Here is a 19,383-nt window from a genome sequence, read left to right as displayed (position 1 = left end):
GCTGTTGTATGCAAATTATTATGCACACCACACACTACTCATCTCTGCATTATGTAGGTGTGTGATGATGACTATGCCATTTGTCAACAAAAGGCCACTTAATTACATTTTAACTGAGCGTCTCATCGTTTTCAATAATGTTTCCTATTATTAAACATTACATTTTCTAAGAGTACCGTATATGCGAGACATTTGAGCTATTTTCAGTTATTTTGGAACAGGCTACGAGAAGAGCTCCCTCTAGTGATGGTGTATAAAACTACAAAGTCAATAGTGATGAGCAGCACAGAACTGATGTACTTTATTCACTTAAATACTTATAGGCTACTCCAGACAATTCGACCTAATCACATTCTAAACATTATTTAGAATGTTATCTGAAAAAGTGACACACACATACATACTATAAAAAATCAGCTCTGAAATGTTCTGAAATATGTTTCAGCCAAAAGGCACTTTGGGGACAAACATTCTCTTTGGGCAGAATTTAGCACTTGAAGAAGAATTACAGTCTTCAAATAGGCCTACTGTAAAAGCTCAATCATACCACCACCTGAGTGTATTTAAAAAAACCTAAAAAAAAAAAAAACATTTAAATTACAGACATGATCTGTAGATAACAAAACCTGTTTAGAACTACTGAAACATGACATGATACCGACAAGCTGTAAATCCCAAAGAGAAAAATACTGGAATCTCTGTGAAGGTAAACATTGATGCTGTTATGCAGGAGTGTGAAGTATTTATAGTTCATCATGTTTGTAGGTGAACTCCCGAGCTGAAATAAATCCATCATTATCTTCATCTTCTTTTTGGAAGATGTCCTCAACCATAACTTCATGATGGGTGTCATTGGCAGCATATCCATGCCTTTCAAACTCTTTACGCAGGTATTCTTTGACCTAAAACAGAAAGGTGTTTAGAATAACACAAATAACTCATTGGCATTGATGGTTTCATTAAGAACCTTTAACATTCATGTAACCTTTCAATTGCAAAAAAACTTCTTTATGGTGAGAAAAAAAAGGTTCTTTAGATTATTAAAATATTCTTTAGAAAAAGAAAAAAAATGGTTCTTTTAAGAACTATTCCATGAAAGGTTCTTTGGGGAACCAAAAATGGTTATTCTACTGCATTGTATAAAAAATAGTTTTTATGATGCTTTGTTTTTACCCCTTTTGGAACCTTTAATGCTTGATGGACAGCTGCTTTCTGACGCACAGTTGTAAACAAGCAACTGTTTTGACAAACCTCTGCTTTGGAAAGTTTCCAGTCATCATTGAGGTCCATTTCCTGAAAGGACTCATGGGATCTAGGCCCGTTTCGGATCTCGATGATCTCAATGTCAAAGATCAGAGTGCTCTCCGGAGGGATTTTACCTGTGAACACAGCATAGCCATGGTCAATATAGCTAATCTGAGTTACAATTCATATAGGGGTATTTTAGACAGATTTAATGCAATGTCAATGACAAATTCAAAAGCAGAAGGTGGAGAACACCAGAGTTCCTCGAATGTTTTATGCATATGAATCTTGCTGGCACACCTTTGCCCTCTTTGCCATATGCGAGAGCTGGAGGGACGGTCAGTTTCCTCTTCTCCCCTGCACACATGCCTTGAAGACCCTTGTCCCAACCCTTGATCACCTCACGGATCCCCAACGTAAACCACACAGGGTTTTTGTCTCCATGATGGCGGCTGCCAATTACAAGACATATGCATTAGTATTAAAAGCTAGAGACATGCACACTCTGTGGGAAATCCAAGCATGAGTTGTGTTATGGAACATGGTTGGTGGTTCCTATCTGGTCTTAACTGGTCATCCGCTAGTCCAAACTAAACCATTTTGGGTCAGCAACACACCAACTAACAGCTAACGTGGTCAAGCTGGTTTTTGGATCAAGGTAGATGACCAGCTAATGATCATTCTGGACCAAACAGAAACCAGCAGAAATGTTACAAAACATAACTGTTTAAACTTACAAAAAAAAAAAAAAATGTGTATTCAGCAACAATAAACACATTCTGACAGTTAACCAATGCATTCTCATTGCAAAAGGGGAAGGTTTGGTTAATAAAGGTAGTTCTTCTGCAGTGTGAACATGCAATAGATGGTTGATTAGATGTCACCTGGAATGAAACATTGTGCCATTACTCTCCAGAAAACCTTCGTAGTGAACCAGAAGAATATCTCCGTATTTGGATTTACGATGACAAAGGAAAGGTTTGTACAGAACTTCTATTTTCACCTCTGGTTCCGGAAGTTTTGCTCCATCCACATAAAAGAACAATGCAGAAAAAATGCATGCCCACAACTCTGGAATCATCTTAATATAAAGAACCGTTTAACACTCTCTAATTGTTCAACTAATGTTTCATGCACAACAAAGTTAAGATAAAACTTCCCAAACTTCAAGTTGTGCCGCCGCGACTACGTGGCAAGCGAAATTTCTACAGGGGTCTTTCCCAAACCAAGGATGTCCGATCCGTGAACGAGTCATTCCTTTGAGTCGACTCTTTTCAATGAATCGGTTGAAATTGTTCACAAACTTGAAAAACGAGCAGTTCACTATGACTGTTCGGTGTTCACAATAATAAACAGCAGAAATGTGACAATTGACATGTTTATGACTGATTGCATGAAATATTGAAATAGCCTAGATCATTTCTGAAAATACAAATTACATATTGTTTTATGAGCTTAATTATGACTTCAACACGCTGGGAAATATCACAATTGCAGCTTTCAAAAACAAAAGGATTAAAAAAAAATAAACGTTATAAACGACAGAAATGATTAATGTACTGGACTGTATTACATATTAAAATATATGAAACTTATTAAAATGTTAAACTTACAAAAAAAATGTAGGTAAGAGATAATGAATTTTGTTTAGAAAAATACAAATTATATATTTAGGTTCTAAATTACACTTTTCAAATTACTGGAACACATCACAAATACAACAAAACGTAATAATAAACGACCGTTTAATTTAGAGAATGTAATAGGCCAAGTTGAGATGTCACAACGGGATTGCGTAAGAGACTCGCTGAGTTCATTTGAAAGGAATTGTTCGAAAGAATCGACTCTCGGACCTCAGCACACACTCCCCAGATTCCCAGCGTAAACGTTGCCACACTAAAATACAACATTGAATTATTATTCGTCAGATTTTTTGAGGACACGCCTTGGCGACCAATGTCTAATTTTCATTGTACATTACACACATAGTCTCAGCACAACCACGCCCATCTACTCACACCGTATCCAATGAGAGGTTCGCTAAACGAAAATCCCACAGACGTCACGTACGTGGGCCGATCCTTCTATGGTCACATGGACTGATATTCTCGAAGCTTTTACGCCAGTCGTTTGCGTAATCTCAATTCCCAGCAGTCACTTTGCGTCTTTCGGATATAGTTGTCGTAGTTAAGAATTATCTCGAGTTTCTAAAGAGGCTGTGTTGGGCTCAGTCTTGCCACGACTAAGTAATGAATTGTCAAGAGAAGGTCTATCATGGAGGGAGTTCTCTATAAATGGACAAACTATATCAGCGGTATGTATACAGCGATAGTCAAAAGTTACATGACGTTAATCAGGGAAGTCTGAAAAGCAGTTAGCCTGTTTGCTAGCTCAAGTAACGTTAACGTTAGTGTATAAATGAAGTTAAGCCATCATCCTCTTTAGCTCTTTGTGCCGATATTTTTTTTCCAACGCTGGGACCAACTGAACCACATGCGTCTCATCTCCCAAAAGCATTTTCAGAAAAGTTTGTTTTGCTCTTAAGATTATGTGTGATTCTGTTTTATTCACTTCTAACTATGACCTGTTAAATGCCTCCACTTGACTGGAAGAACAAGTCAAACCGTATTATGTTCATGGATCTCAGCGTCATCAATACATTGTTACATGTGTCAGTTACAGTGAAAAATCTCATAATCGCTTTGTTGTTTCTCTTAAGGTTGGCAGCCTCGTTGGTTTGTTCTTGAGGGAGGCACTCTTTCCTACTATGACTCTCAAGAAGATGCATGGAAGGGATGCAAGGGCAGCATCAAAATATCTGTGTGTGAAATACAGGGTAAGGAAAAGTTTACGGGCAGGAAACCTAATAACCATTACATCACAAGCAGCTATTCTTTATGCTTCACGATATTGTAACACATGCTTACGCAAGTGGATGTTTCTTCATCTTTGGGAACTTTTATGTCCCAGGGGCTGATTTTTATTAAAACTAACGTTCAGCTGTTTTTCTTTAATGAAGTTTGAATTAAAACTGTCTTCAGCGCTGATTTTTTTTTTGCTACTTTTCCAATGTCTTATTTGATTTTTATCATTTTATCTTTTTTAATCTATTAATCTTAATTATAAAAATCCATCATGAAAGTATGAATCATTGCATTTTTGTAACTGTACACAACCTTTTTACAATATTTACTGTTTGAAAATGATTTATAATTATTGCCACTACAACAACAATGTTCTCCCTAATAGATTTTGAGACTATATGTAGGATAAATAAAATGCAAGATAAGAAGTTAGACTTATGCCTTATGAAAGGAAAGCAATTTATTTGAAAAATGTACATTTCCTCTGCCATCATTTCCACCATTCAATCCTATGTCATTTTCATGGAGATGTGATGAAAATGACACTGTGATTATTTAATAAAATGGGGAAAAGGAGCAGAATTGTGTGTTCACTGTCGAACACAGAAATAGACTAGTAAAATAAACAAGTGGGAGTGTGAAGAGACTTTATTTTTTAACTGGGCCAAGTGTCCAGAGTTGAAGAAACACCCAAGTACTGTATTACAACTACTGTACAGTGACTGATCTCATGCTTTGCTTATGCGTCTTCTTTGTCCTCCCTCTTCATTGTAGTTCACCCATCAGATTTCACTAGGGTTGATCTGATCATTCCAGGAGAACAATACTTTTATCTCAGGGCAATTAATGCAGCAGAGAGGCAGAAATGGCTTGTGGCGCTGGGGACTGCAAAAGCCTGCCTCACAGACAACCGAACCAAGAGAGAGAAAGGTGAGTGTTGTATTTTTGCCGTAATAGACAAGATATTCTATGTAGATCATCTGGCGTGTATTAATATGACAGTGAAATATGATAATGTAATATAAACTACCATCTCGGTTGATAGTTTGCAGTCAGTTCTAATGTTTTTGAAAGAAGTATGTTATGGTCACTAAGACTGCATTTATTTAATTAAAAATACAGTAGAAACTATAAATCTGAATTTTCAGCAGCCCTTACTTCAGTCTTCACTGTCACATAATATGCTATTGTGGTGCTCAAGAAACATTTCATATTATTATCAGTGCTAAAAAGGTTGAAACAATTCTTTGTTGAATAGAAGGCTCAAAAGAACAGCATTTAATTGAAATAGAAATCTTTTGTAACAATGAAAGTGTCTTTTTTGTCAATTTTGTTACATTTATTGCATCCTTGCTGAATTAAAGTATTAATTTGCTGAATTTAATTTTAAAAAGTGTTAAATAACTGATCCCAAACTTTTAAATGTCTTTTTAAAGGGTTAGTTCACCCAAAAATGAAAATTAGTCCATGAATTACTTGCCCTCAAGGCATCCTAGGTGTATATGACTTTCTTCTTACAAATTCAGACGAATTCAATCGGAGTTTTATAAAAAATTGTCTTTCATCTTCCAAGCTGTTTAATGGCAGTCAGCGGGTGTTGCAGTGCATCAGTCCAAAAGAAGTAAAATGAAGCGCATCCATTCATAATAAAAGGTGTCTCACACGGCTCCGGGGGGTGAACCAAGGCCTCCTGTAACATATCAATGCATTTTTGTAAGAAAAATATCTATATTCAAAACGTAATAATCACTAACAGTTGTACATGGAAGCAGTTCTGGGCAGAGGACGTATGAGGTTGGCGTTGCGCATGGGCCGCTCAGAAGTGACGAACACGGAAGCGCAGCAGAGAGATCAAAACAAAACAACAGTCACAAATTAGAAGTACAAATCAAGGATTTATAAAGCAGAATGTCAGAGGATTTCGATATAAGACAAGAGGAGACTGGTTTTCCTTTGCTAAAGTAAGGAAACTTTGTTTCCTTTGATCCTGTAAACAAACGCTGGTTTTCACGAGACTCACCGGCACATGCGCAACTGCTTCCGTTTACATCTGTTGGTGCTAGCTAGATTAAAGTGATTATTACATTTTGAATATAGATATTTTTCTTACATAAACGCATCGATTCGCTGTAGGAGGCCTTTGTTCACCCCCCGGAGCCATGTGAGACACTTTTTATTATGAATGGATGCGCTTCATTTTACTTCTTTTGGACTGATGCACTGCAACACCCGCTGACTGCCATTAAACAGCTTGGAAGATGAAAGACAATTTTTAATATAACTCCGATTGGATTCGTCTGAAAAAGAAAGTCATATACACCTAGGATGCCTTGAGAATGAGTAATTCATGGGCTAATTTTCATTTTTGGGTGAACTAACCCTTGAAATGATATGTTTTAATGTTGTTTTAATAGACAATATGTCAAATACAGGAAACTGTGTTTCATATGATTTCATGGGGGCTTTAACCAATGATATAACACAACCCATTCAGATCAGGACGCTTGTTCATTTTGCAATTTTTCAAAGAGCTGTCAATTCAAGTCTATGAAGAAAATAATGTCAACAATAGTCTCTTTTATCTTCTCAGAGCTCCAGGAAAACACAGACGCTCTGAAAACAAAAATGTCTGAGCTAAGGCTTTACTGTGACCTTCTCCTTCAGCAAGTGAACAAAATACAAGAAAGTTCTCAGGTGGAGATGGCAGCCGATTCGGGGGAGGTAAGGGAGTGCTTGTCTTGAGTCAACCTCCACTACACTTACTGCACCTTCCAAGGACATATTATGACAATTAAACTATATTTAAGCTGTTCAAACATCAATGCAGAGTGTTTATTAGCTCAGACTTGCACTAATGAATTGTATTATAATATGATTTTTTTTGTCTTTATCACAATAATGAGGGGCAAAAATCAGTCCTAAAACAGTCAGACTGATCTTAAATTTAGTTGTGCTCTGTGTGGGTTTCAGGTAGGGGATGAAACTGGAAATCTAGTGAAGTCCACTTGCACCACCTTCTTGAAGACCCTGGAGGAGTGTATGCAGATTGCTAGCCAGACCTTCAGTCCGGACCTTCTGAGTCGGACCCCTCCAGGCTCTCCTCCTGTGGCTACCATCAAACCTCACAAGGTATGTTAAATATAACCACTGAATGGTTGTAGTTTCATTTAGTTTGTCAGAACCTAAAATAGAATGTTTCTTTTTTCCATAGATCAAACCTACTGATCCAAGAAATCAGCACCCAGGAGAAAAGTGAGTTCAGTTCATAGTAATGCACTCTTGTGGGTCAGATGTGCTTTTGTTTTTCTCTACAATGTTTAAAATGTGTGTTATGCAGACAAAAGGACTTAATCAACATCTCAGGAACATCAGCACATGAGAGTGGACCAGAAAATGAACCACCTCCATCTCCTCAAGAAAACATACCTACGTCTACAAGTATGACAAACATTAAGTCAGATTCAGAAATGATTATGCATGCAGCATTTGGCAGAGCTCAGCTATCATTTCCTGCCTTGTTCTGTTTAGGAAGTGGTTTAATGGAGGACCAAAGGGAACCCATGGAGCCTCGTAATGGCTCTACATCAAGCACACAGGACCCTGAAGAATCTGGAGGAGAAGAGAAGGACATACCGATCCAAAAAAAACAAGAGGAAGTCTCAGTGAGCCCCACACAAAACAAAGAAGAAAAGGTCACTGAAGAAATCCAGGCTGACCTGGAAGAGAATGAGCCTCAGTCTGAGAATAAACAGGAAGAGGAAGATAAGGTGGACACATTCTTCAGTACCATGAGCCACAGGTATGAGGCGCCTCCGTTGCTGTGATCCTCTGAGGGAACAAGATGAATGTACTGCACACATAGAAATACATAGAAGTACTACACACTTATAAATGTGGTATATGCAAAGTCAACGTTTCAGTAAAAAATCTAGATTGTGGGACTATAAATCTCCATTGAGTAACATTTTGTCCTGGGTAACCAGGTGCAGCCGATAAAGTGACAAGCAATCAATCCTGTCTGTTCTGTTAAAGGTATATTCAAAGGTAAAGTCTGTTGAAAGAATTGGTGGCTTGCTGTGAAATACCACACAAAACAATTTGCACTCACCTAAAAGTTTGCTTTCAGTTTGGACAAAAAAGACAGACCTTTATACTGCATACTTGTTGCGTCTCACCTGGTTGGATCGTGATGTAAAAGGCACTTTCCACAAATAGGGTACCCTTTGTTGTTCCATTATTTAAAAAAAAAAAAAAATTTAAGCACTAGATGCACACAAACTAGATGCACACCAAACTAGAACTTTTAGAAAAACCATTCTCTAACATCACATGTGTTAAAAAAACTGTTTTAAATATATCAGATATCTGGACCCACTGTAAAATAGAGATTTTTTTTTTTTTTTTTTTTTTTATGACAGCAGTGTCCTATAATTTTGACTAATTATTGAACTGATATTTGATTAATTGTAGTTCAAATCTATTTAAAAAATCCAATTGAAATGTCCAAACATAATGTTAATGGTTTACTGTCTTCCACATTATGCATGAAACCATTTCCAATTGGACCATTTCTAAAGGAAGATTCATAAATAATCTTATTTCCTTTTTTTTTTTTTTTTAAATTCAAAACGTTTATCTATGATATTATAAAAATGATTAAATATCTATTAATCCGTCCATAATATGACTTTCTTTTTTCAGACAGTCAGATACAGTCAGAGTTATATTTAAAAAAATTCCTGGCTCATTTTAAAGCCCAAAAAAGTGCATCCATCCATCATAAAAAATGCTCAACATGGCTCTGGGGGGTTAATAAATGTCTTCTGAAGCCAAGCATTGCATTTGCATAAGACAAATATCCATATTTAAAACTCTATAATAAACCATAATCTCTGTCTTCCACTAACTGTCATACACGTGTTCATGAAAAAAGAACACAGAATCCCAACACCCATTCACTTACATTATAAACCTTGGAAGAGCCAGGACATTTTTTTATATAACTCTGATTGCATTCATCTGAAAGAAGAAAGTCATATGCACCTAGGATGGCTTGAGGGTGAGTAAATCACGGGGTCATTTTCATTAATGGCTGAACTGTCCCTTCAAGTAGAAGTTAATGGTCAAGCACCTTTGCTGGAAAGACTCGTATTTGTACCTTGCTTGTAAAAAGTCCTGAAACAAAGAAATAAATGTCTTGCAGTTTCAACATAGTGATTTCATCATGTAAAGACAAAAGTGGTTCATGACTAAATGTTTATCATGGTATGTTTTCTTTTGGTCGCTCAAAATGAGGCCCAGCCTGTGATGAGGGTTTGTAGATTCTTTTGCTGTTCATAATTCTTTCATCTCTTTTATATAATAATGAGGTTATCACGTATCTACAACATTAATCTGCTCCAACTGCCTTCATTGGGCTGAAACCAAATAAAATTGAACTGTCCGTAATGTGAAATGTTATCAAAGCAACGAGTCGGTATTCAGATATAAAAACCTTTTCAGTATTATATCACTGTGTGAAGGTTGTAAAATCTCATTTATAATGTGTGCTTTTCTGAATTAAGGACTGCATGTTCCAAACTGGTTTTCTTCTGCTTTGGCTATGCCTGCTTTTGTATTGGTGTTTTATTTCATCAAATAAATGTGTTTTGTTGACGTGTGTACTAATGTATTGTCCTTGTCTGAACGTCTGTGGTTTTTCTTGTAGATTTAGTGATATAATACTGGAGGACGACAGTGGTATTCCCACACAAGCCTTTTTGGATTCTTGCTATGCTATAGTACCAGTTTTAGGTAGGACACTCTATCTTTCACTCTTTCTCCCTTTTCCACCCCTTCGTTGCTTTGTTTGTTTTCCCATCAGTCCAGGTTTTCATTCTCTACTTTCGGAGATCTAATTTATTGTGCTTATTAAATGTTGTTGTAATGCTACTGGGGACATAGATTTTTGTTACTCTGTGCATGTGTCAGTTCACCATGTGCTCATGATTTTTATTTATTTGCATCTCATGTTAGTCTGCACAGTTAATACCTCATTCTCCCTCAGGCATGGTCTTGCATGCTCTGCTATGTCTTTATACTGGGACAGTTCGGTGAGTATCTGACCAAGAACCAGGGCCAAAAACAAGAAAATCTGTGTCGCCAATCAATTATAAAACCTTTGTACAAAAGATTTTCCTCACTTTTCATCACTTTCTTCTTAAGGTGGTATCAAAGGTGATTGATATGTCATGCACTGGTTTGCTACTGGTATAGTTTTTAAGCCTCACTTTTTTTCTATATAGAATGGGCATGATGCTTCTGAAGGTGATTGGGATTGGGTAAAGATTAAAGGTGTTTCTCTCTGGGTTGTAGCGACTCAATACACTAAAGGCATACAGTAGCTCTTTGTGCAGATGAATCATTGGACCGCACATGAACTGGCACAAATTGTTATTTCCCACAAATGTTTCTAGACCTTCACATTGAATTTTATGTGTGATTGACTCACAGTTACTGTGACCCTCACCAATATATGAGTACACTACCATTCAAAAGTTTGGGGTTGGTAAGATTTTTTTTTTATGCTCCCTCAGCTAATTTCTTTAATCCAAAATACAGTTAAAAAAATTGAAATGTAATTACAAGAAAAATGTGCAGTTTTCCATAAAGCATTTTAAAATGTAATATATACCTGTGATGGCAATACTGCATTTTCAGCAGTCATTTCTCCAGGCTTCTTCTGAGATTATTCTAATATGCTGATTTTGGCTCACAGTAAACTATTTTTTTAACTAATATTATTATCAATATTGAAAACAGTTGTGCTATGTAATAATTTAGTGTAAATCATGATATTGTTTTTTGGGATTGATTAAATGTTTAACATAATTTGGAATATTTTTTTTTTTTTTTTTGCAATTATCATTTCCTGTAAAATTCTTTACTGTCACATTTGATCAGTGAATTCTTCTTTGCCGAATAAATGTATTCATTTCCTCCAAAAAAAATTACTGACCCCAAACTTTTGAACAGTAGTGCATGTTTAGGATGAAACTAACAGCTTAACCAACAAAGTACTTATAAAGACTTTCTCCCTCAGACAAGCTTGGACCAACTGTCTTTGCTCCAGTTAAAATGGATTTTGTGGGAAACATTAAGGTAAGTGTAAATGCAAACAATGAAATACATCTATAATAATACATACATATTTTGAATGACATGAGCAGTGGGTTTACAGATTATAAGTCTGTTCTAAGATGACGTGCATGTCATTAGTATTGGGGTGAAAAATGCTTGATGCATCTGACAATTATAATTCAGTGCATCCAGTACAGTAATTTGATCTGTAATAATGAGCAGTAATGAGTAATTACTGTAATAATACAGCAAATATTTAGTTAAGCTCGATCATTCAAAGAAATGCCTGTGACGACATTGAGACTGGTTTGTAATGGGTTTCCTTACATATTATGATATATGAATTATTGCTTGGGATTTCAGATCTTTTTCCCTTGGGTTTATCAGTTGAAGTATTTAACAGGGTACTGTAATTTCGCTGTACTTTTTCTGGATGTCACCATTACCACTAGAGGGCATAATAGCTTGGTCTGAGAGTTCATCCTCCTTATTTTCTCCATCAGAAAATCCAGCAGAAGGTGGTGTCCGATCCTGAGAGTTTCCCCACCCTGCAGAGCATCGTGCTGCATGAGGTGGAGACGGAGGTGACACAGGTGCGGAACTCGGCCACAGAAGCGCTGCTGTGGCTTAAACGTGGACTCAAGTTCCTCAAAGAATTCCTTTCTGAAATCAATACAGGGATAAAGGATGTCCAAGGAGCTCTTAGTAAGTCAGATGATCAAATCTAAAACGGTTTGTGTTGCAAAAAGAAAATAACAACTGGTTCAAACAACTGTCCTTCAGTTAGTGCTTTTTAATGTCCCCTTTCTTCTTTCAGATAAGGCATATGGAAAGACGCTACGGCAATATCATGGATGGGTTGTTCGAGGTGTCTTTGCAGTAAGTGTTGTGCTAAGAGTGCTGTTTTTCCATTTTAAAGGAACATTTGTCTGATGCCCTAGTGTCACTTCATGTTCTGTGTGTGTTTCTGTCAAACACCAAAATTGAGAAAATTGAGAAACTTTATACAGTTTAACCATACTTCATTCTGAATAAAAAAAAATGCTATTGAAGAACCCACCACTAACCAGTTTGTGGCTACAATATATATTTTTCTCTTTTGGTTTGTTTTGTGTTTTGTTATGTGTGGGCCTCCTATATTTATACAATTTTTTAAAACGTATATTTATATTTTATTTTTGCCATTTTATTGCAATAAGGCAGTATGGAGTAGACAGGAAGCTACATGTTAGAGCACTGCCCTTCAGGCTATTGGCTCTGACCATTTATGCCATTTTATTTATTTAGAAAATTTCTTTTATGGCCCTCTATGAAACATCTAGTGCAGTCATTCTCTATATGGTGTACGCTGATAATGCAATCTGCTAACAATCACATCATCACAACATGGCATGAGCTGTCTGAGAGAATGTTTCTGAGCACTTTATAGGCCTTGAACAGTTAAATACACACACTTGTATGTATCAAAATGCCCGTCTTTGCAAGTATCCTAATGAACGCAATAATTTAGGTCTTAAGTGAAAGCAAACAGCTGAGAAAGAAAACATCTGTAACAGTATACTGGATCCGGGCAGCTCTTAAAGTGACAGCAGTCTAATATTCCTGTTGTCTGTCATTCATGTTCATCAAACAACAAAAGAGAAAAATGTCTCACTGCTCTCGACTAAAAGCACTTTTGTAACTTTAATAAGAAGAAATTTATAATTAAGTTACACAGTTAAGATGCAGTGTTTTTTTTAATACATTTGTTTAGTTTATACAGTATATGTAGCATTTCTACATTTATCTGTTCTTCTGTAGTTTTTGCTCCTATTGTAATGTTTCTTATTCTTATATAATCACTGACTGTTTACTTTTTTCAGTGCATTTTTTTTTTTTTTTTTACTTTTATGTTTGTATTATTTTTTTTTTTTTTGTTTATAATTGTTATTATTTTTTTGAAATTTATGTTGTTTTTATTTTTTTTGTTTTTTGTTATTTTGATAAAATGTATGTATATTTTCTTATTTATTTGCTTATAAGTGTGTGTGTCTGTGTGTATATATATATATATATATATATATATATATATATATATATATTATATATACTCGTATCATGATTTTGGCCATATCGCCCTATAGCACACTATCAGAAACCCTCCACCTCCCCCAGCTCCACCCATATAAATATGCTACAAATAATTTCATGTATGCTGTATGTTCACAGCAGCTTGTCGTTGAATATACTTGCAGTAGTATGTCTCTGTACTTGCTCGGCAGCAATGTTGCAGATCTATTCAGCCAAGACCAAATACATTAACACTGGCATGTCTATTACAATGCAAAACTATTCCGAGAGTTGTCATGATTGATAGTTTTATGGCACAGGCTGTGCATAGATTCTTTAAAAAAGTCATTTTAGTGTTCCATTGAAAATAAAATTAATATACAGGTTTGTAAAAACATAACAACATGCTTTCAACCCCCCTTAGGCCTTTCTGACTGTGTTTATGTTCATTTTAGCTGGCTCTACGGGCTGCCCCATCCTATGAGGGCTTCATGGCTGCTCTGGTTTCTCATGAAGGCGATGAGCTGAAGGAAGGCTTTACGACCAGCATGCATCGAGACCTAGACGTCTACCTGCCAGCCATGGAGAAGCAGCTGTCCATCCTGGATGCTCTTTATGAGGAGTATGGCTTGGAATCAGATGAAATCGTGTGACTAATCAAATACACGTGAACAGAGCTTGGTTCTGACGGAGCTCATCGGTTTCAGTGGTGAAGTTGTAACTCTTTCACCCGCTGTGGTACCCGAGCCCGAAGTTAGTGTTGAAGACAGGGAGGTTTCTGTGAGGGCAGGGCTTGCAAAGCCTGACCAGTAAGAGTGTGTTGGATAATGTGGCATATGCAGACTCCAGTAACAGTCATCCCTGTGAAATTTAAACAGCCGTGTCAAAATAATGCTAGCTGAGGGGGGCAGGGTGTGATTCCAAGTGTTTTCGGGGAACAGGTATATTTTTAGAAACCTTCAGTGGCGTGATCAAGTGTTTTGTTGACACTGGTTGTATGTTTTTCATACACTTTTAGGCATGAGAGTACAACGGCAGATAAGCTGAAGATAGTGTTTACCTGGCAGTGAAGGTGTTACTCGCAGTATCCTTATTTACAGTAAAACTGCACATGTGCTTTTCTCCTCACTTGAGATATTGCATTACTTTTGTTCATATACTCACATCTCGCTCGTTTTAGACTAGCACAAAACTAAGAAGTTATTCAGAGACTTTTGGGGATTCAGATAAACATGCAGTTTGTTCATAAAACCAAGTACTTATGTTAAGTATAGATAATGTGGTGGGCTATTTTTTGCAGTGACATAATCTTAGTTTAAACACATTCATGATAACTCAATTCAGGACTTGTAGGATCAACTTGGTGAGAGGGACCAAAGCAGAGTTTCTTCTTCGTGATTTTGTGGAAAGATTTCCTACTATTGAGATTATGTAGCTGTGGCTCTCTCTACAAAAGGAAAGATGTCATGATATTTCCTCAGTGACTTTATTTATTGACTTATTTATATGAATATTAATTCTAACTGTTGATTTTTATTGTAAGAATCACACTATGCCTATTCTCAAATCATATGAATGATACAAATTTGTGCATGTTGCATTGCATGGATTGTTTTTATATTTTGACATTAATCTAGATTTCGATTACTAAATGATTCACACATAATATGAGGATGACTGTTCTCTTAGGTTTAGATTTTATTTTAATTGAATTCCACAAAGTTTTAAAGTAAAATACGACAAACCATAGGCTTTATAAATATGCCTTCCTAGCATTGTAAATGTAAGGATTGTATGACTGTATGACTTTCCTTTTCTGCTGAACGTAAAAGATATTTTGAGGTAAACAGAAAGTTATCAAGAATATAAAATCATGAGACATTTCTCAAAATATCTTCTTTGTTCCATATAAGATATTAAGTTTTTGAACCGCATGGTGTCAACAAACATGTATGAGTTTATTTCTTCTGTTGAACACAAAAGTAGATATTTTGAAGAATGTTGGTAACAAAACAGTTGATGGTAGCCATTGACTTCCATAGTATGGAGAAAAAAATACATATACCATGGAAGTCAATGGCTACTGTCAGCTGTTTGGTTAACAATATTCTTCAAAATATCTTGTTGTGGATTAACTGTCTCTTTTAATTCAGTTGAAGTTTTGACATCCTAAGAATAGCACACAGTATCCATGTGGCCATTCACTAGTATTAAAATGTCTATATGGTATGCCTTTTTATATGTATTTGCTAATTGTACTTTTTAAATTGTATGTAAATTACACTATATTGTCTCAAGTGGTTTTCTTTTAAAAAAAAAAATTTTATTCAACAATATGCTAAATTTCTCGCAACAGATCAATTTTGTATTTTCAAATTCATGAGGTGACCAATAACAAGCATTATCCATTCAAGTGACCTTTTTAGACACAAGTAATGTTATATCGCCGTTATGACACTCAGTTCTTCAATATCTGGATGTGGTTGCTGGGATACTCTCACCACAACAAGAATGATCTCTAGACTCAATAATAAGGGCTGAGAATAGAAGGATTGTTTTTACGTACACTTGTTCATGTGTGATAGACTTTGTTCGTCAAAACACATAGAAAATATCCAGAGGCAGTGGTTCACTTTGACTGTTTTGAGAGAGTATTCTACATGACCAGTCTGTAGTGACTAAATATACTACTACAATCGAATACAGTATTTATTAAATGGCCATCATGACAGTTCTGAGAGGAGTTATATTGCATTCCATACTCAATGGAAACACTTTATCTATGCAGCATTGCTCCATCTATTGCTTGCAATTGGATGCCAAATTAACCTCTTGCAACACCCCCAGCACTCTATCAGAAACTTCTTGGCCCATGAACAGAGTTTTCCAGTGACCTGAATGCAAGCTTCTTGGAAGAAGAGGTCTAATATGTTAACTGGATTTCAGCCAGCCAGACAGAATGTAAAGTGTTTTTGATTAAGCAGTATCACAAGCTTTTGTACAACATTTAATTTAACAAGTGCATACAAAACACATTCCACTACACTGCTTTTCAGTGTGCTAGACTGACATATTTAAAGGTGCAATAGGTGATTGTCTTCAGAAACTATTTTTGTTATGCTGGTTGAAAGTCTCTTCACATCCCGATAGCAATCACTATGTTAAGTGTTCTAAATGTAATTATATATTCTGTGGAAGGCGTAGGACCAAAAAATGTTTGTCGAGCGTTTTGATTGGGTTTCCTACCTGCCTGTCAACATATGTATTTGCATACCTTTGCGCACCTGGTTTGCGCAGACAGGATACGTCATCAGCACCTTCACGTATACTGTGCAGACAGTGCGAGAATGGCAGGCAAACATCAACAACCTGATCTTTCTTTCTGGTATTGTTACTAACTGTGCTGTAAAGTTTTCTCAACGGTGAATGACACATGATGCATTTTAGCGATGTTGTCTCTGGGTTTGTGGTCTGTTTGCGTTCATTCATTCAGGAGGCGTGGCTTTGGGTGGCAATTTGCAGGGAGGGTGGGACGGGTGTTTCCAATGCTAATAGGCTAAAGTTAGCATTTTCCAGTATCTCCTACTGCACCTTTAACTGTTGAGCAAAGGTCACACATCTTTTGCAAACTCATGCACATGACAGTATTTAAAACATTTAATCTTTTCAAAAATGCATCTGTAGACCTTGTGTTTCGTGTTATTTAACAGTTACAATGCATTTTCTGTAAATTACCCCTAATGATATTTCGTTCCTAAATGAATCAATATTTGTTGATTAAATTAAGGTAATGATTCAGTGTCTTATACGTACTGGATTATGCAATGAATGTTGTTTTCATTGTAAACCTACCCTAAAGCATGGACACCACAACAAATTGCAAGATTTAACAGAATATAAATTCAAAATTTTAAAATATATTTTCCTGCAACACTGCAGCTTTGACATTCGATTCTTTGTATTGAGGCAAGAGGTCAATCTGTGATGCTACTTTGGCAGCATTGGCTTTGTCATCCCATGACCTATGGCATCAGTTCCACTGCTGCCCATTCACACTTCTCAAACACTGCGTATTTCAACACTAAACGCAGCTCAACCAATCAAATTAGAAGACTGCAAACAGCTGTTGAATGAAATATATTAGACTGCTGCAGAGATTATGTATTTGTAGGCCGAAACAAGGTCATTTCTGGAATCTGAGGGTGCAAAAATATCAAAACATTGAGAAAATCACCTTTAAAGTTGTCCAAATGAATTTCACACAGGCAAAAAGGGAAATGCTAACTTCCAGGGTGTGGCCTAAAAAAATTTAATCACAGCACTCTATAGTATTTATTGCCCTTGTCAGAAAAAATTGAGCTAGTTGATAATGTATTAAGACTTTAATTTTTATATTGATGAACACTCATCTAAGATTTAAGAGTTCTTGTGATTTGTCCCTTTGTTCCTGGCTATTATCCATCCATTTATTTCTAGTTTATATGTGTTTGTGTATGTTGTTCATTCCCTGCCATTCTGTTGCACCTTGCATGTTTTCCATTCCCCCCGTAGGTCAGGGATTTTCACTGGGGCCTCGGGTGACAGCTGGGTCCTCTCTGTTTCCTGCCTGTGGGGCCCCCTGTCCTCCGTCCTACACCGGCACCCGAAACTTGACACCACTAAACCTGCATTGGTATAATCCATCATCATACTTACAATATGGCAGCTGTCTTTTTTCCTATTTAATTTAATCACAGTCTATTGAGCTGTTTCCAAAATTGCCCAATACACTATTTCTTTGCTCATTCATTCCACAAGTCCACAGAATGAGTGAAAGAAGCGAGCAAATTTCGACACTGAGTGTGCTAGAAGTGCTTCAGATGGCATCTTTTGTTGAGGTGCATTATGGAATTGAATGAGTGCACTCGATAATGTCCACTAAAGTTTTCCACACCACTACAAATAGTCAGTGTTGGGTAGATTACTTGTAAATTGTAGTCTGTTACTGATTACAAATTACATACATTTTGTAGTGTAGTCTGTTAGATTACACATGTTATGCAATTAATCTGACTATATAATCAATAAAGGTAATTAATCTGATTATGAGCATTTTTAAATGTCATATGGAATCTGATTATATAATCTAGATTACATTTAATTACTAAATTACTTTTAGTTACCCTGAAAATAGTACACTATATAGGTTGCGATTTGGGACACAGTTTAGGATTTCACCAGCAGACATTTCAAACTCCAGACTATAAGATTATCAGAAAGTTTCCACCCAGCCCCAATGGAAAATCGCAGGCAGCTTTAGCTAAATAAGACCCCATTTGAGCCCCTGCAAATTCAACAGGGGTCTCACCTCACCCAGTTCCATGCGACCCCCTCTTCAATGACTCATACTGGCACATTCCCAACAAAGTTCAAAATCAGATTGTGTTATGCAATGTATATATAAGATATTGCCTAGCTCATCTGCAGGCAAATTACCATAACGTGATTAGTGGGTAAAGATATGGCTGTGTAATATGGTTACTGAACGGCAACCATCTTCACAAATCTGTGTACCCAACTCAGGGTTCCTGCCAACCTTTACAAACACACACACACACAATAAAAAAATGCCAGTCTAAAGCCATTGCACAAGACCTTTCAGACTCTAAGGTCCATTCTTCCATTGGCACAAAGTGTTTCTTTCCTGAAAGCTGTCGACAGCATCCCTTTATCTTTCTCTGTCACCTTCCGTCTCCTCTGTGATCAATACACTGTCAATCACTGTCAGGCCTCACGCCCACATATACAGTCTCTGAGCTGCAGAGCTGGAGACTCAGCTCAGAAATGCTGATGTAACTGCGGCTGGCTGTGTTCTAGCACAGAGCCTAGTCAGCTACAACACAACACCTTGATGAGCTAGAAAAACTCATCAAATATACAGCAATGAGAGCAGTACGACGTTCTCTGAAGGCTTGCCAACACAAAAATGTTAGCGATGCCAACCCATATATCACATGATCCACAAATAACTTTTAAAAAGTGTAATGATCACTTCACTTCAACATAAAGCAACATTCATAATCCACCTCTGTTCGAGTTTGTTGTGGTCAAAATGACTTGAACAACT

General features: G+C 36.5%; 2 protein-coding genes across 2 annotated transcripts; one reads left to right on the top strand and one right to left on the bottom strand.

Moving 5' to 3' along the window:
• Nucleotides 1-591: 591 nt before the first annotated feature.
• fkbp14 (FKBP prolyl isomerase 14) lies at nt 592-2,494 on the bottom strand. The gene is made up of 4 exons (XM_042740825.1): nt 2,130-2,494; nt 1,546-1,697; nt 1,252-1,379; nt 592-902 (listed from the first exon to the last, which is right to left on the bottom strand). Exons 1-4 carry the CDS (start codon nt 2,324-2,326, stop codon nt 744-746), a joined length of 636 nt encoding a protein of 211 aa, XP_042596759.1. The 5' UTR covers nt 2,327-2,494; the 3' UTR covers nt 592-743.
• An 879-nt stretch (nt 2,495-3,373) lies between these two features.
• On the top strand, nt 3,374-15,563 carry plekha8 (pleckstrin homology domain containing, family A (phosphoinositide binding specific) member 8). Its single transcript, XM_042740820.1, has 13 exons — nt 3,374-3,559; nt 3,965-4,081; nt 4,884-5,039; nt 6,700-6,830; nt 7,080-7,238; nt 7,321-7,361; nt 7,447-7,547; nt 7,638-7,908; nt 9,817-9,902; nt 11,191-11,249; nt 11,732-11,933; nt 12,046-12,107; nt 13,733-15,563. The coding sequence occupies exons 1-13, from the start codon at nt 3,520-3,522 to the stop codon at nt 13,928-13,930; spliced, it is 1,623 nt and encodes a 540-aa protein (XP_042596754.1). The 5' UTR covers nt 3,374-3,519; the 3' UTR covers nt 13,931-15,563.
• The last annotated feature ends 3,820 nt before the right edge of the window (nt 15,564-19,383 follow it).

The sequence above is a fragment of the Cyprinus carpio genome, chromosome B16, assembly GCF_018340385.1.
Source record: "Cyprinus carpio isolate SPL01 chromosome B16, ASM1834038v1, whole genome shotgun sequence".
Taxonomy (NCBI): domain Eukaryota; kingdom Metazoa; phylum Chordata; class Actinopteri; order Cypriniformes; family Cyprinidae; genus Cyprinus; species Cyprinus carpio.
Note: the sequence above shows the minus strand (reverse complement) of the source record. Positions and strands in the feature narration are given on the sequence as shown.